The sequence below is a fragment of the Lissotriton vulgaris genome, unplaced genomic scaffold (assembly GCF_964263255.1).
Source record: "Lissotriton vulgaris unplaced genomic scaffold, aLisVul1.2 SCAFFOLD_2182, whole genome shotgun sequence".
Taxonomy (NCBI): Eukaryota; Metazoa; Chordata; class Amphibia; order Caudata; family Salamandridae; genus Lissotriton; species Lissotriton vulgaris.
Window position 1 is genome coordinate 366,333 of NW_028254909.1, and position 25,763 is coordinate 392,095.

Genomic DNA, 25,763 nt, shown 5'->3' on the forward strand with positions numbered 1-25,763 from the left:
CACGCATCAGGAGAAGGCCTTCCCATCACAGGAGCGTCAGGTCAAACAGGTCTCTGGCAGCCCACATTCAAGTCAAAAAGACCATCAAGGTGCGACTCTTCAAGTCATTGCTAGGAATGATGTCCTCCAATATCCTCCTAATACCACACTGCCGCCTCCGTATGCGTCCCTTGCTGGAGGCGTTATCATCTCAGTGGATTCAGTGTACGGGGTCCTTCGACTATCTTATCAGGATCACTCCGTTCATGGTGAAGGCCCTGCACTGGTGGCTTCAAACAAAAAACCTGAACCAGGGCCTTCCATTCCTGCTTCCAATCTCTCCACAGGTGATAACGACAGATGCGTCATCAGATACACGGCCAGTGGTCGCTGGCAGAAAAACAGCTCCACGTCAACCTGCTAGAGCTGAGGGCAGTATACCTGGCACTTCGAGCATTCCTACCCGGGATCAGAAACTCCCCAGTGCACAATGCACTATCTAAACAAGCAAGGGGGAACTCGATCCATGACGTTGTCTCAATCACAGTGAATTTGGAAGTGGCTACTCCAACACATTTGGAGTGGAGAAGTGTGGCTCAGGGGTTGGAGGCGGCAGACCCGGAAGCTGAGATCGGCCCTGGAAAAGGGTTGAATTCCCCGCCTCGGCGGGTCTTGGGCTAAAAATTCCACGGACTCGATAATTCTCGCTCCGGTGCCTTCTCGACTCACGGGTTCACACTCTGCGACTCTGGGCAATAGCTTGTTTAATCTCCACAACGGCCCCTTGCGGCGGGATGCCTGGCTTTCACCTTGTGGATACCCTGCCGGGGTTATCTCACAGGGGAATACCAGGACGGGTTCCCTAAGCAAGCGCCGGGAAACCCACTGCGGGTAGCTGTGCGCTATATAAGCTCAAATACATTTACATTTCGCTGAGAGCGGAGTATGTCCCAGGAGCAGACAACACCCTGGCGGACTCACTAAGCAGGCAACGCTCCATTTGTCACGAGTGGGAGCTCGACCAACATGGTCTTGACGCAGTATTCTCCCGATGGGGCAGACCTCACCTGGATCTATTTGCGACGGAGATCAACACAAAATGCCAACACTATGCAAGCTGGCTTCCCCAGAAAGGATCTCTCCGGGATGCATCAGTGAGATGGTGCAACGTCTTTGCTTACGCATTTCCTCCATTTCCCCGGATTCCCAGGGTCCTCCGGAAACTGAAAGCCGAGCATTGCACCCTGATCCTGGTCGACCCAGCATGGCCACGCCATCACTGGTTTACAGAACTCCACATTCTGTCGCTGGAGCCTCCGATTCCATTCAGGCCTTACCCGCATCTACTCACTATGAACCTGGGGCAAGTCCAGCATCCAGATCTGACATCTCTCAGATTATCGGCTTGGCTCCTGAGTTCAGAGAGTTCCAGGACTTAGATATTCCTCAGGACTGCAGAGTCGTCTTAGCCCGGGCTCGGGCTAACAGTACCAACAAGATGTATTCCCTTAAGTGGATGAGATTCTGTTTGTGGTGTAAAGCTAACAAACTGCACCCGTTCTCGTCATCTCCGGCAGAACTTCTGCCTTACCTGCTTCACCTGGATTGACCCACGCCTCAATCAAAGGCCACCTGGCAGCCCTATCTCGGTTCAGCCGCTTTTCGTCTGGTATTTCCCTATGGTCCAATAGACTGGTCAAGCTGTTTCTGAAAGGCTTATTCAGGACTTATCCTCCAGTGAGACCTTCACCACCTACATGGCAACTCAGTGTTTTGGCTCAGTTGATGAAACACCCCTTTGAGCCAATGCATAAAGCAGATCTCAAATTATTGTCATGGAAAACAGCTCTTTTAATGGCTCTCACGTCGGCAAGGAGGATGAGTGAACTGCAGGCTTTCTCTATCCAAGACCCGTTCCTTCAGTTCAAACAGGACAGAGTCATCCTACGGACTAACCCCAAATTTATACCAAAGGTTCCGTCTGCTTTTCATCTAAACAAACCTATTGTCCTGAGATCTTTCTGCCCGAATCCACCCTCGGCAGCGGAGAGATCTCTACATTCCTTAGACCTGCAAAGATGTCTGAAAGTCTACATTCATAGAACAGAACAATTTCGCAAGTCCAACCAATTATTTATTGCCTTCAGCAGGCCCAGGAAGGGCCTACCATTGACAAAGCAGAGCATTTCAAGATGGGTCTCTGCGGCCATCGCCTTCTGCCACCAGCAGGCTGGACATCCTCTGCCATCCAAGGTTCGGGCTCATTCCACTAGAGCGGTTTCCACCTCCATGGCGCTCTTTTCTGGGGTGCCCATTGTTGACATTTGTAGAGCGGCGACATGGAGGACACCACATACGTTCACCAAGCACTACTGCTTGGATTCGGAACATATGAAGGATGCAGCAGTGGGACAGGCGGTGCTCCGTCATCTATTTCTATTTCATTAGAGGTGAGCCTTTTTCCTTTCATCTTACCTTTCCTATTACCTAATTGCACATTTCTTATCCTTCTACTGTTTACAGTTTTTTGGGTTGCACTTTTGATAAAGTTATCAAGTGTCTAACAGACTGTATTATGCGAAATGTGCTGCCTATTGCTTGCTACTCGGATTCAGGCATGTGAATCTATGAAAGATGCCCATAATACTGGATAAGAAAGGCGTTACTTACCTGTAACTGCAGTTATCCAGTATTGGTATCTTTCATCGATTCACATGCAACCCCCCTGCCTCCCCTGGAAGGGCTCATCTTTGTTCTCTCAGTAGGTACTACTTAGCACTGTGCTTACGAAAATCTGAGGCACTAGGGCTCCTTCCAGGAAGGTTCTAGAGGGTGGTAGTAGCTGATTGGCTCCTGGTCAAAGTTTGGTCCTTTTAACAAAAGGACTCAGGTTACGAATGTGAGGCCTCTGGCCTATTAGTATGTTTGTCTATATGACATTACTATTGTTATGTACCGGGGGCTCCCACCCCGGCGACTGGGAATGATTCAGTCATGTGAATCTATGAAAGATACCAATACTAGATAACTGCAGTTACAGGTAAGTAATGCATTTCATACACATATATATAGTGTATATATGTATGTGTATATATGTATGTGTGCGTGTATGTGTATTTATTTATGTATGTGTATTTGTGTGTATGTATGTGTATATGTATATGGATCTGTATATATGGATCTGTGTATGTATGTGTATGTATGTGTATGCATGTGTATGTATGTATGTGTATGTTCGAGGCATGTGGGCTGCTGAATTCATTTCTTAGCATAGATCGCCGCCTAGTGTTGGGTCCGGATGGTTGCACTTTGTTGTCTTTGAAGCGTTTTCGAAGTATCACGAGATAGGTGACTCCTCCCTCGGACTACAGCGCGCAGGGGCATCTTCTCCATCCGCAGATTGTTTTTTCCGCCATTGGGTTCGGATGCTATTCCTCATCTCCAACTTCGGAACCATAAGTTTTCAACTTTCTAAGGCCAAAAGCCTTCTACCTCGACGGTATAGTTCTCTTTCGGTACCCATTCAATCGATACTTTCCATCTCGATCCGGTCGTGGACGAGGGCAGTTGGGCCTTTTCGACGCCCCGTAGGCCTCCTGCTGATGGAAAGGACCCCGTTCAAAAGATTCCCGCAATGTCACTCCAAATTCCAACATACTGATAAACATACAGTATGCAACAAGTGCCTTTCTCCGGAGCACAACTAGGAAAACTGTCCAGCTTGTGCTCCGGTCCGGTCGAAGAAAACTACCCGGACCTGAAGGGCCGCTAGAGAAGAGATGCAGCGGCGGGCACCAGAACCCGATAACATTTTCGACGATGAACATGAACTCCCAGAAGCGGCGGACACTGACCTAGAAATAGTCACCGTAGAGGACCAGTCGGACTCCGATGACCAGATTACACCAGGGGGAAACCGTGAGTACCAAAACCCCTAGCTTGCTTCCACCTCAAGACAAGGCTCCGGTCGAAGCATCGCCTTAAGGCCTTAGCCGAGACTGACAAACTCCATCAGAAGCCCCGCCTTCCGGCTCTGCTCCGAAGACCATACCCAAGCCTTCTGATACCCCAGGAACGAGCAACACTCTTCCCAAAAGGGCCGTTGAACAAAAAAGGGTTGTCATACCAAAGGGCGTCGATCCAAAAAAGGGCGTCGAACCAAAGAGTCATCTACCTGGAAAGACCCGTCGACCTGGAAAGACCCGTCGACCTGGAAAGACCCGTCGACCTGGAAAGACCCGTGGACCTGGAAAGACCCGTGGACCTGGAAAGACCCGTCGACCCGAAAAAAAGCTGTTGATCTAAAGAAGGCAGATCAGCCAAAAAAGCCTGTCGACACGACTATGGCCGTCGAGTCTACAAAGATCCTCGAGCTGAAAAAGGTCGTCGAGCCCAAAAATCAAGTCGAACCAAAAAAGGCTGTCGAACCGAAAAACTTGGTCGATCCGAAAAAGGTCTTCGAACCAAAGGTCGCAGAGCCAAAAAAGGCAGTCGAGCCGAAAAAAGCTCCACAGCCTAAGGCCCTCAAGCCAAAGACTAAACACAAACAAGCGACCAAGCCAAAAACATCGGCGCCACGGACACTTGAGGAAGAACTTTTCCATCCTGATCCAGTGAGCGAAGAACAAACTAAACTGTATATAGACCCTGAAATAGGACACGTAACAGTTTACAAATGGAAGAAAAGATCATTGGACACTGATACTTATTCTTTTGTTCCTCCAAAGATAAAAGACTTTGGAACATCTCCTTCAAGGCCTTTTACTCATCCTCTTTTCTTTCCTGACATGCCTTATGTGCCTTACTCTCCTACACCTTCAGGTTATGATGAGACAGACAACATGAGGGAGGATCCTCAGGATGCTTTTGTAGAACCTGAAGATCAGGGTATCCAAGATAACACATGGAGTGAACATAATGATCCTTATAATACATATAACCCACAACCCATCCCTTATCCCTCTTCATACCCTACAAAGCCGTCTCCTACTGACGACACAATAGTTTTTAACCAGCTAGTCGATAGAGCAGCTAAGTATCATGGTGTAGAGATGCACACTGACCCAATAGAAGATTTTCTTATTTGACACCTTTCCAACATCTGAGAGAAGTGTATGCACACGTTAAAAGGGGTACTAAAGCACGCACCAGACCTATTTAAAGACCCAACCAGAGCGCGTATCCTCAATCCCAGGATTGAGAAATATAAACCAGCCCCTACAGATCCTTCATATATTAAATCTCAAGTTACCTTTGGACTCACTAGTTGTATCGAACGCTAGAAAACGAGATAATTCGCAAACAGGAGATGCTCCCCCCCCTGACCAAGAGTCAAAGATATTAGAAGCCTCAGGTAAGAGTGGCCTCCCAGGCAGCAAATACCTAGAGAATTGCCAAGCTCTTATTACGTTACGATAGAGCACACTATGACCAACTGTAGGGTTTACTACAACACCTTACCAGAACCTTTTAAAACCAAACCAAACGACCTAATAAAGGAAGGCAAATTTATCACTAACGCTTCCATCAAATGTGCACTTGACGCAGCTGACACAGCAGCTAGGTCAATCAACACTAGCGTATTACTACGCCGGCATGCATGGCTACGCATTTCCAGCTTTAAAAATGAAGTGCACTCAACCATCCTCAACCAGCCCGTTAACCAAGATTTCTTGTTTGGCCCTGCGGTAGATACCATCTTAAGAAAAGATTAAAAAAAAAACGGATACCGCTAAGTCCATGGGCGCACTTCAGTTTCAACAATCTAGGAGTTCCTTTCGTCGCTCCTCCTTTCGAGGCTCAGGTAGAGGCAACACATCCCAAACTTTCTCTGCATTCAAAAGTAATACACAAAGCACCTTTAATAAAAAGTGCCAACCGAGGAGGTTAGAGAGGCAATAACAACAAGGGCAGAGGACGGGGTGGTACACCAACAAACAGTGACTCGCTCACACTCCCTCCAGACCATGTAACACCAGTCGGAGGAAGGTTAACACAATTCCTACCAGCCTGGAATGCTATCACTACAGACAAGTGGGTGAGACAAATGATCCAGTATGGTTACTGCCTGAAACTCACTTCTACACCCCCCAACATACCGCCCATAGAGCCAGTCCCATTGCAACATCAAGGGTCAGGAGTATACGCTCTATACTTCCTCATTCCCAAAAAAGATGGCTCTCTCAGACCAATACTAGACCTCAGACCGTTGAACCAATACATACTCTCAGATCATTTCCATATGATCACTCTACAACAAGTACTCCCACTACTCCAGCAAGGCGACTTTCTCGCCACACTAGATCTCAAGGACGCATACTTTCACATTCCTGTACATCAAGCTCACAGGAAATACCTCCGGTTCACAATAGAAGGTTAGCACTTTCAATTCAAAGTCTTCCCCTTTGGAGTAACTACGGCACCAAGAATGTTCACAAAATGCCTAGCAGTAGTAGCTAGTAAAGTTTATAGGAGTCTGACCCATATACCAAATCAGGACTGGGTAAGGAAGATGCACAAAAAGAACAATGTCCCAATAGTTAATATTGTATAGTCAATTAAATATGCATGCACACAGCATTGCTGACAAGGAAAGAAGAACACTCTTTGAATTGAATAAAGATAGTTCATCATCTTATATTGTAATACAAGTTCATGGTCTGGTATATACAGTTCCAAGCAGCACTGCAATAAACAAATTTGTGACAACCATAATGTACTTGGTGCTCAAAAACGTGTCTGAGGTGAAAGTGGCGACGCAAGTGAAGGAGTGAACAGCATGAACGGCGCACTGAGAACAAGGTGCAAGTTATGTACAGTGAGTGGCTCAAGTGGTGTGACAAGGTGATATCACAGATAACAAAATTCTTTCAATTGGTGTTGAGCCACATTCAAAAGTTCGCATGTTAATAAGCTGTTAAGTCGACGGCGCTTCGATCCACATTAGTTCGAATCGTCATCAGGATTTCGTTGTCTGAGTAGGGGCGTGCTGGAGTTTAGTTCGTAAGCTCAGAGAGGATCATCTGGGGATATGTCTGGAGCCTGCATTAGGGCAAGGCAAGGATGCGCTGGGCGGCCGTCTGTGATCCGCCGATAGCCGGGCTTGGGTCTTTACAGGATCAGCGTGCCGGGGCAGGAATGAATCCAGAGGTCTGGTGGTAGTAGCAGCAAACCTACGGAGACAACACATTCACGTGTTCCCCTACCTCGACGATTGGCTCATAAAAGCCAACTCATACGCACAGTGTGCCAGCCACATTTCTCAAACAATACAGCTACTACACGATCTAGGATTTTTCATAAACTACCCAAAATCACATCTACAACCCTCCCACATACAGCAATATCTGGGAGCAACAATCAACACCTTAGTAGCAAGGGCATATCCAAACGAAAACAGGATAGCCAACATACAATCTCATTCACACATTTCAGCCACAACACTCCCTGCTAGATAGTGTTCATGCAGCTCCTAGGCATGATGGCCTCCTGCATATTAATCGTCACTCATGCTCTGCTGCACATGCGTCCCTTACAACAATGCCTAGCACGCCAGTGGAACCAAGCTCAAGGACAATTACAAGACCTAGTGTTGGTAGACAGTCACACTTACCGCTCTCTGCAGTGGTGGCACCCATAAAACCTTTCCAAGGGGCGACTGTTCCAAGAGCCAGTTTCACAGGTAGTGTTAACAGCGGCAGGTTGGGGAGCCCATCTCCTTCAATACATAGTCCAAGGTCTCTGGACAGTCAAACAGAAGACACAACATATAAACTACTTAAGGTTCGAGGCATGTGGGCTGCTAAATTCATATCTTAGCATTAGATCGCCACCTAGTGTTGGGTCCGGATGATCGCACATTGTTGTCCTGGAAGAGTCTTCGAAGTATCCTGAGATGGGTGGCTCCTCCCCTGGACTACAGTGCGCATGGGCATCGGCTCCATCCCCAGATTGTTTTTTTCCGCCATTGGGTTCGGATGCGGTCTCGACGTCTCTCCGTCGGAACCGAATAAACATCTAATTTAACGGCCAAAAGGCTTTGGGTTCTTTACGTCGGTATTGTTTGCGTACGGTCTCGAGTTCTTCCGTCTCTCGGAGCCGGAATCAGCGGAGTTTTTACTACTCTTCGGACATCGAGGCCTTCTCATCGCGACTCGACACTAAGTTCCCAACATGGAGCGGAGCCCGTTTAAGCTCTGTCCGCTCTGTGGGTCCAAATACCCACATATAGACGTGCACCCGGTCTGTAATAAATGCCTTTCGCCAGACCATGACGAAGGAAGTTGCAGGGCCTGTGCGAGTTTCAGGTCGAAGAAAACTCTCACGATTCGGCGCGCGGTGCGCCTTGTGGCCAAACAGGCGGCCCCGGATCCAGAGAACATCTTCGACGACCAAGAAGAGGACCAGAGCCATCATCTTCAAATCTCCCCGCCTGAGACGGAGGTCGAGGCTGATCCGGAATATGACGACGACGGAGTCGTGGGTCAAGGCCTTGAATACGTCGACGAGGTAGGGGACGACGATATGGTTTATGGGGCCGCGGAAGATAGCTCAGGGGACGAGCTATGCCCCGAAGTTGGCGGACATCTGGAGAGGGTCGCGGGATCGCCTGTCGGCCTTACCCAAGACCCTGTAGCGCAAGCCACGGCCCCGCCTGCTGGCCCGGCCACGGACATACTTGCTGCGCCGAGGGTTTCGAAACCGAAACTGAAAGCAACGGTCTCGACTGCACCTAAAATGGCCGACCCGAAACCGAAACCGAAAGTAAAGGACTCAATCGTCCCTAAGATGGCGGCCGCAACGGCAAAAACAAATAAACCGGCGGCCTCATCGACTCCGTCGACCTCCGGTCCGCAGAAGCCGAAGAAACACGGCGATTCCACAGGGTCAAAATCGGCACCGGAGGAGAGATCCTCTAAGAAGGGTGGCACGCACAAGACAAGCGCGCCGGCGCAGGCAAAGCCAGCCAAGGCAACAGACACAGCCCCGGCTCCAACAGGGACATCTGCGCATCGCTCCAAGGACTCTGGGTCGGCGCCGTCCATCCCTCCAAAAGACCAACGGAGCGTCGCATCCGAAGGCAAGGCCACCTCGTCGGTGCCAAAGACATCGGTCACCGACGCATCTCTCGTGGCTGCTTCGCTGCAAAGAATTAGGGAGAAGGCTTTCTCTTCGTCGACGCCAACGCCATCGACGCAGAAGGCGGCAGACGTCCCGGTCAAGCCCGCAAGTAAACTCCTCTTCCTTCTACCGCCAAAAGTGGCGCCGAAGGCCTTTTCATCGAAATCGACGCCAAAGAAGTCGGAATCTTCTACGGCAGGGGCATCTTCGGGTCAAGTGCCCGACCCAGAAGAGGATTCGGAGTGTTTCATAGACGCGGACACGGGGAAGTTAACCCTTTACAAAAGGAAGATCACTTCGCAGCCGGTGGAATCCTATGTCATCCCCCTAAAGAAGAAGAAGTTTCCACAGGACGCCTCAGGCCTCATGGAACCTATCCAGCCTCCTCTGGGAAGGAGCCCAACACCGTCTCCAGACCACTCGGAAAGTGAGGGCTATGGTGAAGATGAACAATACACGTTCCCAGTAAATGAACCTGATGCACAGCCAGATTCTTATTATGTCATGGGGGACCAAGGCACCCAAGATGTGGGACAAGACCCACAGACTTTCGGTACACGTGCATCCCCTACAGAGGATTCTGCAGGTTTTCATGCACTCATTGAGAGGGCAGCTGCTAATCATGATGTGGACATGCATGCTGACCCAGTTGAGGAAGACTTTCTATTCGACACCTTTTCAGTTTCGGAAAGAACTGTAAAGACCCTGCCTATGCTCAAAGGGGTCCTCAAGCATGCTGCGGACATCTTTAAAGAGCCTACCAGGGCGAGGGTGGTCAACCCACGTATTGAAAAAAAGTACAGACCAGCGCCTGCAGACCCTGCATACATTCGAGGACAGTTGCCGCTTGACTCCCTGGTGGTAGCAAACGCACGCAAAAGGGCCAACTCCCAAACAACGGGTGAAGCTCCTCCCCCTGATAAGGAGTCCAAAGTGCTAGAGGCAGGAGGCAAAAGAGTGGCTGCACAGGCTGCCAATTTCTGGCGTATTGCAAATACACAGGCACTACTGGCACGTTATGATAGATCACATTACGACACACTAGAGCAGATTGTGGAACACCTGCCTCCGCAGTTTCAAGAGGGCACCAAAATGATTATACAAGAAGGACAACTGATCTCCAACGCGGCCATAAAGTGTGCACTTGATGCCGCGGACACAGCCGCTAGGGCCATTAACACCAGTGTCATGCTCAGAAGACAGGCTTGGCTCCGCATATCGGGGTTCAAACCTGACATTCAAACAACCATACTTAATCAACCAGTCAATCCGGATAGACTGTTTGGTCCAGATGTTGACACCACCCTGGAAAAAATTAAAAAAGACACTGAAACTGCTAAATCTATAGGGGCCCTACAATCACAGCAGTTTCGTGGCAATAATTTTCGTCGCTCAGGTGCCCGTGGAGTCACCAGAGGACAGTTGGGTCAACAGTCACAGTTCCCTAGAGGTGGAGCACAGTCCTCGTACCCCAAACAAAACAAGAGGGGCTACAGGGGAAACAGCAACAAAGGACGTGGCAAAGGAGGCAACAATTCACGCTCCTCTGCCCCAAGCAACCAGTGACTCTCTGTCACTGCCCCCCGACCATTTAACACCTGTCGGGGGGAGAATACAGCAGTTCCTGCCCGTCTGGATCAACATCACCACAGACAGGTGGGTGCGACAGCTTATCCAGTACGGTTATTGTCTAGAGTTAAAGTCCACTCCACCCAACATTCCACCAAGGCAAAGACCTATGTCCGCAGAGCACTTGCACTTATTGCAGCAGGAAGTGTTGGTGGTGCTGCAAAAAGGGGCAATCGAGCTCGTGCCAGTGGGGGAGGAAGGAACAGGGGTTTATTCCCTGTACTTCCTCATTCCAAAGAAGGACGGATCTCTCAGACCAATTCTGGATCTCCGTCCCCTCAATCTGTACATACTGTCAGAGCATTTCCACATGCTTACACTGCAACAGATCCTTCCTATGTTAAACAAAGGAGACTTCTTAGCAACCTTAGATCTCAAGGATGCTTATTTCCACATCCCGCTACATCCGTCCCACAGAAAGTACCTCAGGTTCACTATCCAGGGCACGCATTATCAGTTCAAAGTCCTACCCTTCGGAGTCACAACTGCCCCATGGGTGTTTACCAAGTGTCTGGCGACAGTAGCAGCGCACCTCAGGAGGCAGAACATCCATGTCTACCCCTACCTCGACGACTGGCTCGTTCAAGCCAGGTCGGAACAGCAGTGCGCCGCGGACATGTCGACTACCATTCACCTCCTTCACGACCTGGGTTTCTCGTTGAATTACCCAAAGTCACACCTTCGGCCGGCACACGTCCGGCAGTTTCTGGGTGCGACAATCAATACCCTGACGGCCAAGGCGCAACCAAACCAGGTCAGGATAGACGGCATACAGTCTTTAATCCAGAAGTTCAGACCGGGACACTCACTTCCAGCAAGAGTGTTCATGCAGTTGATAGGCATGATGGCCTCCTGCATCTTCATAGTCCCTCACGCACGGTTGCATATGCGCCCGCTCCAGGAGTGCTTAGCAAATCAGTGGACACAGGCTCAGGGACAATTAACAGACCTAGTGTTGGTTACCAGTCGGGCATACAACTCTCTGCATTGGTGGACTCCACACAACCTTTGCAAGGGCCGACTGTTCCAGGAGCCAGTGCCACAGGTTATCCTGACAACGGACGCATCTCTCCAGGGATGGGGAGCTCATCTGCTCACTTACACGGTGCAGGGACTATGGACGACGCAGCAGCAGAAGATGCACATCAACTATCTAGAACTGATGGCGATCTTCATGGCACTCAAGTCCTTCATTGTACATCTGTGCAACAAGGTGGTGTTAGTCCGGACGGACAACATGACCGCGATGTACTACATCCAAAAGCAGGGAGGCACCCACTCACCACAGCTGTCTCACCTGGCTCAGAGCATGTGGAAGTGGGCCATTCAGAGGAACATCTTCCTCATGGCAGAACACCTCCCAGGGAAGGACAATCAGATGGCGGATCTGCTCAGCAGATACAGTCATCAAATGCACGAGTGGGAGATACATCCATCGGTACTCCAACCGTACTTCCAAAGGTGGGGTCGTCCAGACATAGACCTGTTCGCCACAAGGGAGAACGCAAAATGCCAAAGCTTCGCCGCCAGGTTCCCACACCCCCAATCGCAGGGCAATGCGATATGGATGAACTGGTCAGGCAAATTTGCTTACGCTTTTCCCCCGACACCTCTGATACCACTGGTGGCGAGAAAACTAAGGCAACACTCGATGACACTCATCCTAGTTGCTCCAACGTGGGCGCGCCAAGCCTGGTACACCACGTTCCTCGAACTCTCAGTGGTGCCGCATCAAAGACTGCGCCTCACGCCCAGACTTCTGACGCAGAACCATGGAGAAATTCAGCATCCAGATCCGCAACAGCTCAACCTAGCGATCTGGCTCCTGAAGTCTTAGAGTTTGGATACCTCAACCTACCTCCTGAATGCATGAACATCATCAAGGAGGCGAGGAAGCCGTCAACCAGGGCATGCTATGCCGCAAAATGGAAACGTTTTGTCATTTACTGTGCAGACAATGACATAAACCCGCTAGATGCATCTATCCCTAACATCATTTGCTATCTGTTACACCTTTATAAGTGCAAGCTAGCGTTCACTTCTATTCGGATACATCTATCCGCCATCGCAGCTTACCTTCAAAATAGGCAGCACCTCTCAGTCTTCAGGGTGCCTGCCATTAAAGCGTTTCTTGAAGGTCTGAAACGAGTCATTCCCCCAAGAACACCGCCAGCTCCGGTGTGGAACCTCAATGTGGTCCTCACCAGACTGATGGGACCACCATTTGAGCCAATGCACTCGTGTGAACTGCAGTTCCTAACGTGGAAAGTTGCTTTCCTAATTGCTATTACGTCACTAAGGCGTGTTAGTGAGCTGCAAGCGCTCACAATACAAGAGCCTTTCATTCAGATTCATCCAAATAGGGTAGTGCTACGTACTAACCCCAAATTCCTTCCAAAGGTGGTGTCACATTTTCATCTCAACCAAACTATCGATTTGCCGGCATTCTTCCAGAACCCACAAACGGTGGCGGAAAGAATGCTCCATACGTTAGACGTACGGAGGGCATTGATGTACTACATAGACAGGACACAACACTTTAGGAAGACGAAACAACTCTTTGTTGCCTTCTCACCACAACACAAAGGCAACCCAATTTCCAAAGCTGGAATAGCCAGATGGATTGTTAAGTGCATTCAAATCTGTTATCATAAAGCCAAGCGCACTTTAACAATACCCCCAAAAGCACACTCCACACGCAAGTTGGGGGCATCCATGGCTTTCCTAGGAAACATTCCTCTAGAGGACATTTGCAGAGCAGCCACGTGGATTACACCACATACCTTTACAAAACACTACTGTGTTGATGTACATTCCAAACAGCAAGCGGCTGTTGGGCAGGCTGTTCTCAAGACACTTTTTCAGGTTTCTGCAGCTGGCACGGGCAACCGCCGCTGATGGAGGGACTGCTATGTATTCTATGCTAAGATATGAATTTAGCAGCCCACATGCCTCGAACTGAATATGCTACTTACCAGTATGCATCTGTTCTTGGCATGTAGGGCTGCTAACATTCATATCGCCCACCCTCCTCCCCGGTGCCTGTCGCAGCTGCAGATATACTATTGTATTCAATCATTAGCATGGACATCCTTTGCACTTTTCACTCCATCCTCTGCCACAATGGCGAAAAACAATCTGGGGATGGAGCCGATGCCCATGCGCACTGTAGTCCAGGGGAGGAGCCACCCATCTCAGGATACTTCGAAGACTCTTCCAGGACAACAATGTGCGATCATCCGGACCCAACACTAGGTGGCGATCTAATGCTAAGATATGAATGTTAGCAGCCCTACATGCCAAGAACAGATGCATACTGGTAAGTAGCATATTCATTACTAGCAGTATTCCTAGCAATGAGGGCTTTTCAGAAATACTTGAGCAACTAGGCTGTGTTAATCCGGACGGACAACATGACAGCCATGTACCACATCCAAAAACAGGGAGAGACACACACTTTAAAACTGTCCCACCTAGCACAAAGCATATGGAAATGGGCAATTTCTCAAAACATTTGTCTCCTGGCGGAACACCTCCCAGGAATAGACAACCAAACAGCAGACCTACTGGGCCGACACTATCGGCAAGTACACGAATGGGATTCACCCTCAAGTTCTCCACCCATTCTTCCAGAAGTGGGGACATCCAGACATAGATCTGTTTGCCACAAAGAAACTCAAAATGCCAGTCCTTTGCCGCCAGGTTCACACACCCGTTGTCACAGGGCAATGCGATGTGGATGAACTGGTCAGGCAGATTTGCGTACGCTTTTCTACCAATCCCACTGATTCCATTAGTGGCACGCAAACTAAGGCAACAGTCACTCACTGACTGAATGTTGGTACACAACACTCCTGGAACTCTCTGTAGTCCTCCACCAAAGTCTGCGCCTTTTCGCCACAATTACTAACACAGAACCATGGAGAAATTAGGCAACCAATCAGATGAACCTAGCGATCTGGCTCCTGAGGTCTTAAAGTTCGGATATCTTAATTTGCCTTCCGACTGCATGAACATTAACAAGGAAGCAATGCGTCCCACTACCAGAGCATGCTATGCAGCTAAATGGAAAAGATTTGATTATTATTACAATAAATGATAAATCAATCCATTAGATGCCTCCATCCAAAACATAATCTGTTACTTGCTACAGCTTCAAAGATGTAATCTGGCATACTCATCCATAAGGCTACACCTTGCTGCTATAGCAGCAGATCTTCAAAACAGGCAACACGTGTCCCTGTTCAGAATACAACCTATCAAAGCTTTTATGGAAGGATTTAAAAGAATTATCCCTCCAAAGTGTAGGAGAGTAGGGTCTGCAATCCTATGGTCACACCAGATTTTTGCTTTTTGCTTCACTGGCTTACGACTTTCCCTGGCTGTGGGCCTGCTAATCAGACCCACAGCCTAGCTGCTCTCTCTCTAAATTGACACTCATGTACTTTAGGTGCATTTACCGATTGGTATTCGGTCATTCTTGTAAGTCCTTGTACAGTGTACCATAGGTACCCAGGGCATAAGTGCACCCAAGGCCTACCAGGGGCTGCAGCATGTATTATGCCACCCCTGGCTGGCCATCTAAACAGACTCAACTGGCTGGTAACACAGCTGGGTCAAGGTGGTGTAATCTCCCTTTGCTGTAGATATAGTATACCTATATCTAACCTCAAAATGGACACACATACCCCTATAAGTCACTCCTATGGCAGGCCTTATCAATCCTGAAGGCAGAGTGCTTGGAATTATGTGAGATGGTGCTCTAGCATGAGCTGAGCCCGTCTGCAGCATTCAGAACCATGTCCTTATAGCTGTTCCATGATAACGCTATACCATATACTCTAAGTGCATTATAATCCTCACGGTTATTGCTAACTTTGGCATAGCATTATCAAAACATGTTGTGTAAGGTGTCATACGAATTGGAATACTACCCCCTCGCCAGTTCTGGCGACGGGGGTAGCATTCCACCCTCCTAGAGGGATAAGACATGTATGTAACTGTAACCCCGGTTAAAGTTAACACGAGCCTCAGCATCACAAAATGGATGCTGCTGCCACAGACACAAGTGTGACCTCCTGCTGCTGGGAGTCCTTCCAGCAAGGGAAGCCTGGACAAAGAGTTTCCTGCCTGGGGAGGTGCCAGCACCACCCCAGACAGGACTTTGTGTATCCAGATAGGCAGGGCTGAAAGGAATGAGACATGCGTGGAGCAAACAAGGTGTCCCTGTGCATACCCCGGTTCAAACCAGTTGCTGGGGCACTCCAGCCCCAGCTCTGGCGCGAAACCGGACAAAGGATAGGGGGTGTAACCACCCCCCTTCCTGGTCCCACTCATGGGAGGGACCTAGTCACTAGTACAGCCCCCTTTAGCAGAATAAAGGTAGGAGCTGGTCCCATTCCAAATCTGATTATCCTGAACAACTTTACAAGAAGAAACTCTGGACTTCGACGTTCTGCTCCACAGAAGACTGAAGAAATCTCCCTTGTGGCCAAGGAGTGATCACCATGCATCTGCAGGCACCATCAAGCGTCCTAGCGGTTAACTTTTTCGTCCTTCCTGCCGGAACCAGACCTACGAGCTCGACGAGAACAAGACTCCCAGACCTCTCCGACCTCTACCCACATCTGCAGCACAGCGGAGACCCGTGGGTGCGACGAGACACGTGGGACCGGCCATCTTTGAAGAGCTGCACTTCACTTCCAGCACGACCTCCTGAGGCACCCTCGAGAAAGTGTTGGGGATTGAGAACCCCCAGCCCCGAGCAGCTCCTGCATCGAAGACCAGCCCTCCAGCATCCTCGAGATCTGAGTGGGGCCCTTCTGCCTGGGTGCTGCTCGACGCGTTGTCTGGTCACTTGCCGGCTGGCTAGTGGCCTCCTAGACGACGAACCTTGAAATCTACACCGCTGGTCTGGTTGCTCCAGACTGGCCCTTGCTTCCTTCCAAAAGAGAAGCACCCCGTACCCTTCTGGTCCGCACCAGACGCCATCTTCACTTGCCCTGTGGGTTGTCTTTGCCAAGGCCTGTTGATTCCGATTCCGGAACAGACACCGCCGACAGCGAGAGCCTGCGTGGGACAGCTCGTGCCTCAATCCTGGTCGTTGAAGACACCTCCTGGTTCACGTGGCTGCAGAGTCCAGCGTCACCTCTTCACCTGATCGCGACATCTGGTTCCTTCCTGGTTCCACTCCAGTTACTGGCTAGTGTCTTTGAACATTGTCCCCTCTGCTTTCAGGTCTCCATCTTCCTCTCCTCCTTACATCTTCCTCCTGGTCGCCTGCATTATCTTTCTCCAAGTCTCCATAGACCAACGTGGAAACCCAACACACTTTCACACCTATGCACCCGCAGCCCATGGGTGAGGTAATATAGGTGCTCATAGGTAGATTGACTCTCCTAGTGTCCAGGTATCCTGTAGTTTCAGTCCCATTCAGTCGGAACTGTCCTTACTTACCTATTTTGTAATTTGTTTGTGCCCATTGACTTTGCATTGGAACCTGCTTGTGTGTTCTAACACTGCACACGTGTCCTGTGGGCCTCCTGCTCCTTACCTAAGGTTAGGTTAGTGTAGCCCCAGCGATTCTACAGCCTCTGGGCATCCTCATTTCTTCTATCGTTCTACTTATACCATTTACTTAGTATATGGTTTGCCGTGCCCCTAGGGCACCATTGTAATTTGTGTGACTTGTTGTATTTTTCTGAAGAGTATTATGTGCTTAGCCCTCTGATCTCATAAAGAGTTCAGAGGTGTTTGTTAGTAATAAATATATTGTTTATTTTCATAACCTGTGTGGTGTCCTTTCATCTGGTATTCAAGGGGTTATATGTGGTAAAACAGCCGGCTTCACATGCCAAATGTTTAGCCTAAGACTGCTTTGTCTATGCTACCATTAGGATAGCTGGTCTATAAGATTGACTTGCAACCAATCACCCTAAGGGTTGTTTGGACTGATACAAGGTGATCACTAGAACTTCTCACACAAAGCATCCACCTTCGCCAGTCTGGAACTTAAACGTAGTACTAACCAGACTCATAGGCCCACCTTTCGAACCACTCCATTCATGTGAACTACCTTAACATGGAAGGTGGCATTTTTAATTGCCATTACCTCCCTCAGGCGAGTGAGTGAGCTACAGGCTCTAACCATTCAGGAACCCTTCATGCAAATACACCACAATAAGTTAGTACTCCGTACAAACTCTAAATTTATGCCAAAAATTATCTCCACTTTTCACATCAATCAGTCCATAGAATTGCCAGTTTTCTTTCAAAACTTGCAATCAGTAGCTGAAAAAGCTCTACACGCACTAGACGTTAAAAGGGCTCTGCTATATTACGTTGTCGGAACAAAATCATTCAGAAAGACAAAGTAACTATTTGTTGCCTTTTCACCACAACATAAAGGAAATCCCATTTCCAAAACAGGAACAGCCAGATGGATCGTTTAATGCATTCAAATATGCTATCAAAAAGCGAAATCACACTTTAACAGTTCACCCAAGGGCACACAACGCGCAAAATGGGAGCATCCATGGCTTTCCTAAGAAATATTACCCTGGAAGACATATGCAGGGCAGCTACATGGTCTACTGTACACACTTTCACTAAATACTACTGTGTTGACGTGCAAGCAAAGCAACAAGCTGCTGTAGGCCAGGCTGTCCTTAAAACTATCAAACCACTGCAGCTGGTACAGGCTACCACCGCTAGAGAAACTGCTATACAGTCTATGCTAAGATATGATTTCAGCAGCCCACATGCCTCGAACGTAAAATGCTACTTACCAGTATGCATCTGTCCTTGGCATTTAGGGCTGCTGACATTCATATCGCCCACCCTCCTCCCCGGTGCCTGTCACAGCTGCAGGGTTACCTTAACATAAATTTACATGGTCATCTTTTCTATACTCCATCTTTGCCACAATGGCGAAAAACAATCTGAGGATGGTGAAGATGCCAATGCGCACTGTAGTCCGAGGGAGGAGTCCCCTATCGTGATACTTCGAAGACTCTTCCAAGACAAAGAAGACAAAGTGCAAACATCTGGACCCAACACTAGGTGGCGAGCTATGCTGAGATATGAATGTCAGCAGCCCTACATGCAAAGAACAGATGCATACTGGTAAGTGTATACATGTATGTGTGTGTGTGTGTGTGTCTGTCTGAGGGTGTCTGTTAGGGAAGGAACACAGGCCCTGGGTTCCTGGTTGGCAGGAACCCAGGGCACACTCAGTCAAAGCACATCAGCAGTAAAGAAAAAAGTGGGGGCATACCAAGGCAAGAAAGATGGCACTTTCTCACACCCACTATCAATTCAGAGTCCTTCCATTTAGCCTCTCATCGGCCCTACGGATGTTCACAAAATTCCTCGCTCCACTGGCGGCAGGCTTGAGAGCAAAGGTCATCAGGTATTCCCTTACCTCGACGGCTGGCTGCTAAAGGCACCAACTTCCTGCCTAGTGAAGAATGCAACAAACGATTGCCTCTTTTTCACAGACTTGGTCTCAGTCAATTTTCAGAAATCTTCAATTTTCCCAAACCGGATAATATTTCTGGGGGCCAAGGTGGCCACCATCCAGAACAGGGCTTTCCATCCGAGGAAAGGCAACAAAGCTTACAAGCGTTAGCTCTCAAGCTGTACAGAAAAAAGTCTGTTTCTCTGAGTGTTCAAATCTCTACTGGGAATGCTCTCTTTCGCAATAGATCTTGTGCAGCTAACTCAATTGCACATCAGACCTCTAAAAGAGGAATTGCAAGTTCAATGGATTTTGACCTCCGGTACCTTCAACGTAATCAACATGACTTCTCGGATGAAGGAGTCCTGGTGGACTCAGACTTCACATCTGTCCCAAGGCCGGTCTTTTCTTCCAGTCATCCCAGATTATGGTAACAGATGCTCCTACAGAAGGATGGGGAGGACACTTACAGGACCTACGGGAGCAAGGGAAGTGGTCCTTGACTCAACGGCAGATGCGCATAAACAGACTGGAACTAAAAGCCATTTTCCTATCTCTTTGACCTTTCCTTCCTTGAATACAAGGATTGTCGGTGTTGAGCCGGACGGACAACACGACAAGCATGTTTTATATCAACAAACAAGGAGGCACAAAATCTCTAACTCTGTCACAGGATTCACAGCAGTTGTGGAACCTGGCTGACGTGCTTCCAAATTTCTCTGACAGCAAAACATGTACCGGGTCTCCGAAATACCTTGGTGTATACCTTGAACAGAACGAGCGAAAGCGGTCATGAATGGGAGCTGGAACAAGCACAGCTCGATGAGAAATTTGCAATCTGGGTTAAGCCAGCGCTGGACCTATTCGTGACCCAGCTTGACTCCAAATGCCGGTTCTTCGCAAGCAGATTCCCTCTCACAAACTCTCGGGGGAATGATCTTTTGATGCGCTGGTCGGGGATCTATGCATACGCTTCCCCTCCTCCCCATTCCTTTGATACTCTGGGTCTTCACGAAAATACAATTCTGCTGATAGCCCCAAGGTGGCCCAGACAGCACTGGTACACGGAACTCCTCCTTCTGTCTAAATCGCAACCCATCTGTCTGGTGACGACACCAATGCGGTTGACAAGGAACAAGGGTCAAGTGCGTCACCCGGAGCCAGCTTCTCTGCAACAGCATGCGTGGCTGTTATTCTTTGAATTTAGAGATTTGAGCTTTGTGCAAGACTGCAAAGACGTTTTTGGCAAGTCTAGAGCTGAAGGCACCAATAAGACTTGCAGGCTTAAGTGGAAACGCTTCTGTGTATGGTGCAAACGTAAGGAGGTAGATCCATTTATCTCTGCTCATCCTGCCTTATTTGCTTTCTCTAGCAAAATCTGGTCTTGCACACTCGTCAGCGTTCACCTGGTTGATATATCAAGATACAGATGATCGCCACATACTCCACCTTTATGGTCATCAAGAGTCGTAAAATAATTCATGAAGGGACTATTTAGAGCTTTCCCGACCATCAAAGCTCCACCTTCTGAATAGCAGCTTAATGTGGTATTGTCTCAGTTGCTAAAACAACCATTCGAGCCTATTCACAAGGCAGCATTGAAGTATTTGACCTGGAAAGTCACCCTTCTTCTAGCACTTACTTCGACAAGAAGGGTTTGAGTTACATGCCTTAATCCTATCCCATCTGTTTTTGCGCTTCACGAATCAAATGGTCATTCTGAGGACGAATCCCAAGTTAATCCCTAAAGTCCCTACTCCATTCCATTTGAATGAGCCAGTCATTCTGAGGACATTCTTCCCTAACCCATTCACACCTGTGGAAAAAGCACTACACACTTTGGACCTAAAAAAATGCCTTCAATTTTATTTGTACAGAACTAAAGACATAAGGAAATCAAATCCGCTATTCATAGCTTATGGTCATAGCTGTCAAGGCACTGCAGTGTCTAAAGCTACTATAGCCAGATGGATAGCGAGCACAATTTAATGTTGTCATGACAAGGCTGGCAAGCCGTCATCGAGGACTGTGAGAGCGCACTCCACTAGAGCAGTTTCAGCATCAACTTCTGTATGCCGGAGTACCGCTTGAAAAAATCTGCAGAGCTGTTACGTGGCAGACAACGCACACGTTTGCACAGCATTACTGCCTAGTCATCACAACGAGCTGACTCATCGGTTGGTCAGACATTGTTAAGGAGGCTATTACCTTAATGTAAGCCTCTTTCAGGAGAGGTTTGATTGCTTAATGTATTGAATGCAGTCTGTCTCTTAAATGTATCTATGCATAATTGTTTTTTTACTACTTTAATTGGTAATGCTGAAAGTATTCTACGAACGGTTTCATGTCCAAATCTTTGATCTTTGAGTTAGTATTGCATGTAAGATTATAGCACTACGCACCGTCCATAATGGTGCTTTTCTATGATGAACATACATATGTCTACATTTTAAACCTATTCCTGCATATGTTTTATATGTATGTGTGTGTATATATGTGTACATGTGTATATATATATGAAAAAACACTCCTGTTCCGTCAATGGGCGGCGGAACTAAACAGGTCTGGACCTCCAAGAGCCTCTCTTAATGTAGCGAAAATAGAGCAAAGAAGAATCAATCCTCCAGTGAGTTGCAGGATGACGATTTATTCAATACAAAGACGACGCGTTTCACTCCACTAGGGAGCTTGTTCACATAACACGCTCTGAAACTTAGGAATATTTATAGTAACAATAAAAGTGGGACAATAGAAAAAAATGTGCACGCCCTCTCTGCATTCATGATAGAAATAGTGGACAGACTGAACTTATAGGCAAGTGCAAAAATAACAAAAACAGACTAATATTTACAAAGTAGGCTTGCAATTCAACAATAGATATGGCAATCAAATTGAGACCTGGTCTTTCAAATTCATTATAGGATAATAAGAAAACCCAAGAACACTTTCAAAGAAATAACGACATAGTGCCTTAAAATAGAAAGAATCAAGAGTATTCACAGTAATTGATTGAAAAACACATTCCAAATGTTGCGACATAGTGCCTATTTCAGAATTCATGAATAATTGCATTAAACAATAATAAGAAATATACTGTCTGCACAAAAAAATAACCTGAAAAGAGGTGTAGTGATAAATTGTGTGTGAAGAGAACACAACAATAAAGGCTCTGACCCAAAACATATGTAATAAGAAAAAATATAAGAGTACACAGCAAAATGGCGAGTTAATGACAGCCTTATTCAATACTTTCAAAATATAATGTAGAAATGACAAGACGAATCAATATGTTGTGTGTGTGTGTGTGTATATGTGTATATATATATATATATATATATATATATATATATATATATATATATATACACAAACAGATAAAGAATTGCTTACTGTTCTGATTCAGGCATATCAATCTATGAAAGATACCCCAATACTGGATAAGAAACACGCTACTTGCCTGTAACTACAATTATCCAGTATTGGTATCTTTCATAGATTCACATGCAACCCACCCTCCTCCCCTGAGAGGCACCTCTAGGTTACAGTACTGACTGCACTTGTGCTGGAAAATCTGAGGGGACTCTGCCTCTCTTGAGAAGGTTCCAGACGGTGCTGGTTGCTGATTGGCTGAGTTTTCTGTTTGGTCTTTTTGTAAAAGGAGACTAATAGGCAATAGAGTATATGGTTGCTACCATAATAGCCTATGGAAAGGTACTACTTACTACTTTATTTATGTACCATGGGACTCTCACTACGATGACGGGTGATGATTCAGGCATGTGAATCTATGAAAGATACCAATACTGGATAACTGTAGGTATAGGTAAGTAACTTGTTTCTTACAACTCATGCAATTAAAGAGTAACGGTATGATTCTCTGTGAACTATACCTCTGATGTTAGATACCACAGTCAAAGGCCTCTAAATATGAGTGAATCGGAAGAATAGTGATGGGGAGTACATTATTACGGGAGCAAAATACAGGATGAGAGAAACACTGCAGATATTGAATATTCCAAATTAGAGCTTTGGGGGTCCGGGGGAGAGGGGGGGGGGGGGTAAAGCAATCAAATTTGGGCACTGTCACAAATAGAACTTTTTAATAACTCTGGTAAGAGAAAGTGCCTTAACTTTACATCTATGTTCCCACACAGCCATGCGCAAAGGTATGTGCTTGTTAGTGAAATGATCAGTTCTATTGGATTACGCTTATCCGCAAATTCCAGTGATTCTTTTGTCCTCCCCATTAGTTATCCATAAATAAAGGCAGACACAGTATTGATTTTAGTGGCCGTGTTTGCTTCTGAGATATGGTGTTCATCTGTTGGTGATTAGGAAGAGGAAGGCAATAATGCCTGCATTCCCAATTTATTACTCTATTGGTGTTCTGATGGTATGTCACCTCAAACCGGCCAATCCCAACATAAAAGCCTGGATAAATCCTTCACCTTGACGTACCAGAGAGATGCATAAAGATAGTTAATGTGCTAAAAGGCCTACCATATGTATGCAGTGAAATGGACAATATTTGTCCTTTGGTGCACTGAAGAAAACTTCAAGTTAACCTATTTGCTGGCACCGTTATAGAGTGCTTAATGCACCTGGAGGATTTAAAATCTCATATTTTAACAAACACACCTGTTTCAATACTCTGCTGGTATAGGTGGACTTCAGGAAAACAAGTCCTGATTGTTTTACCAATAACCAAGTATTCTTTGAAGAGACAAAGATATTGCCTAACAAAGTGAACTCCAGTTCCCAGAAAACCTTATTCTAGTTCTAGCACAATTAATGAAGAATAGTGCTAACTAATCCTTTCAGCTATCTGCTTTTCTGTAACAACCGAAGACACTGAGGCCAACACACACTTGATGTATGGTGGCCACTTGTGTTAACTACTAAGAACTTCACATCTGAGAACCTAAATTGTTCTTTGTAGTGCACATGGCTCTGAAGTGGCTTAGCAGTATCAAAACTTATAGCAGAAAGATAGATAGTGGACACTATCCAGAGATTCTAGCGGATGGCCGGTAATACCGTGTATTGAAAGGCAAGGATGCATTTTGCAAGATAGTCAGTCATCCTCAGCTTTCCTAGCATAGGCCTCTATCGTATCAGATATATGGCAGTAACTTGTTCATGACTTAACACATTGACAAAATATTGCTTTGAAGTTGGATCAAAAAGGAAGCATCAGTGCGTTAGATATGATAGAAACAATTTTCTCAGTTAGCAAATATTTTGTTGAATAGCTTATGCATTTAAGAAATATCAGAGTTGTTAAAGAAACTTACCTCTTAGATTCAAGAAGTTTTGCTGCTTTTCAATATTCATGTGTCTTGTCTCCCCGGGGAACAAGGGTGATTAAAATAGGACGTGTAAATAAACGGCAAAATGGACTGCAGATACAGGTCAGTAAAAAGGGGAGGAAAGGAAAAAAATCGTAATGTGGTGACTACTTAGTGAGCCATTTTAGGCTTAATCCTGACCTAAGTAGTCAATATGGTCGTTGTGGTAAAACCCACAAAGATGAAAAAATAGTAACTTTATTATCTTGTATATCCTGTAATTTATTTTTGGTAGATTACATTGACACACAAAAACGCTCATGAACGTTTCTTGGTTGTACACAGGTCCGATTGTTAATGGTTAGTCGAATGGCAAAACCAGAAGAAGTACTTGTTGTAGAAAACGATCAAGGAGAGGTGGTACGTGAGTTCATGAAGGATACAGATTCTATTAACTTGTATAAGAACATGAGGGAAACTCTTGGTAAGTTAATTTCCATTTTATATGATAATTTCAGCTGTATTTCATCCAATTACAGTAGTCTTATAATGAAAATACCCCACAGTTTGCAGCGTAAATCTTTACTGGATTCACATACGGTGCATTCCGCTATCTGGTGGTTGGGTCCGGAATTGTAATTTCTCCCCCTAAACCCCCCCCCTTTTTTTTTTAGTTGGATGGCGTTGACATACCATCCTTTCGTGAAGAGGGTTGTGAGCATATGTTCCTTCTATCTGAAAGAAACATATTATTTAGATTCCTTACCTTAAAATAACCCCCAGGCGTCAGACTGGATCTGGAAAGTTTTCGTCATCCGTACCCTTGCGCGTCGGTAGGCGTCGTCTGCGGCTCCGCGTCGGCGTCGTGATCGCCAGGATGACGTCGCCGGAGTACTTCAACACCACCCTCGCGCGCTGACATCTGTCCGGGAAGAGCGTACTCTTAGTCATTTTTTGACTAACTTTTGGACATTTTTTGTCTATCTTTTTCGAGTCAACTTTGACTTCTGGTGATGGTAGGAATTCCCAGTTTCAAGCCGTTTGACGCCTGTTGTGAGGACCCCACAGGTGACAAGAGCCAGTGTAGGTGCTTTGACGTCAAAAGCGTGGGTTGCAGCAGTGAGGACATGTACCAAGAGCAACGGTTGGTCGAGACGTACTCGAACCAGACACCTCAAGATGTCCGCCAACTCTAGTTCTAGAGGCGGCCTAGTCTCTCACCCACAGGTGCTCTAGCCTCTGGCACTAATGTGAAGCTTGCGCTCGCCAGCTAATGCGCACTTCACTGA

At 47.0% G+C, this 25,763-nt stretch overlaps 1 protein-coding gene across 1 annotated transcript in view; it reads left to right on the top strand.

The window, feature by feature from the left end:
* The window catches only part of LOC147659374 (exportin-1-like), a 379,442-nt gene that overhangs the window by 328,547 nt on the left and 25,132 nt on the right, over positions 1–25,763 (top strand). Inside the window, exon 12 of the mRNA XM_086951792.1 lies at positions 24,820–24,958. Within this exon, the coding sequence (XP_086807918.1) occupies positions 24,820–24,958 (139 nt within the window). The remainder of the gene's footprint in view (positions 1–24,819; positions 24,959–25,763) is intronic.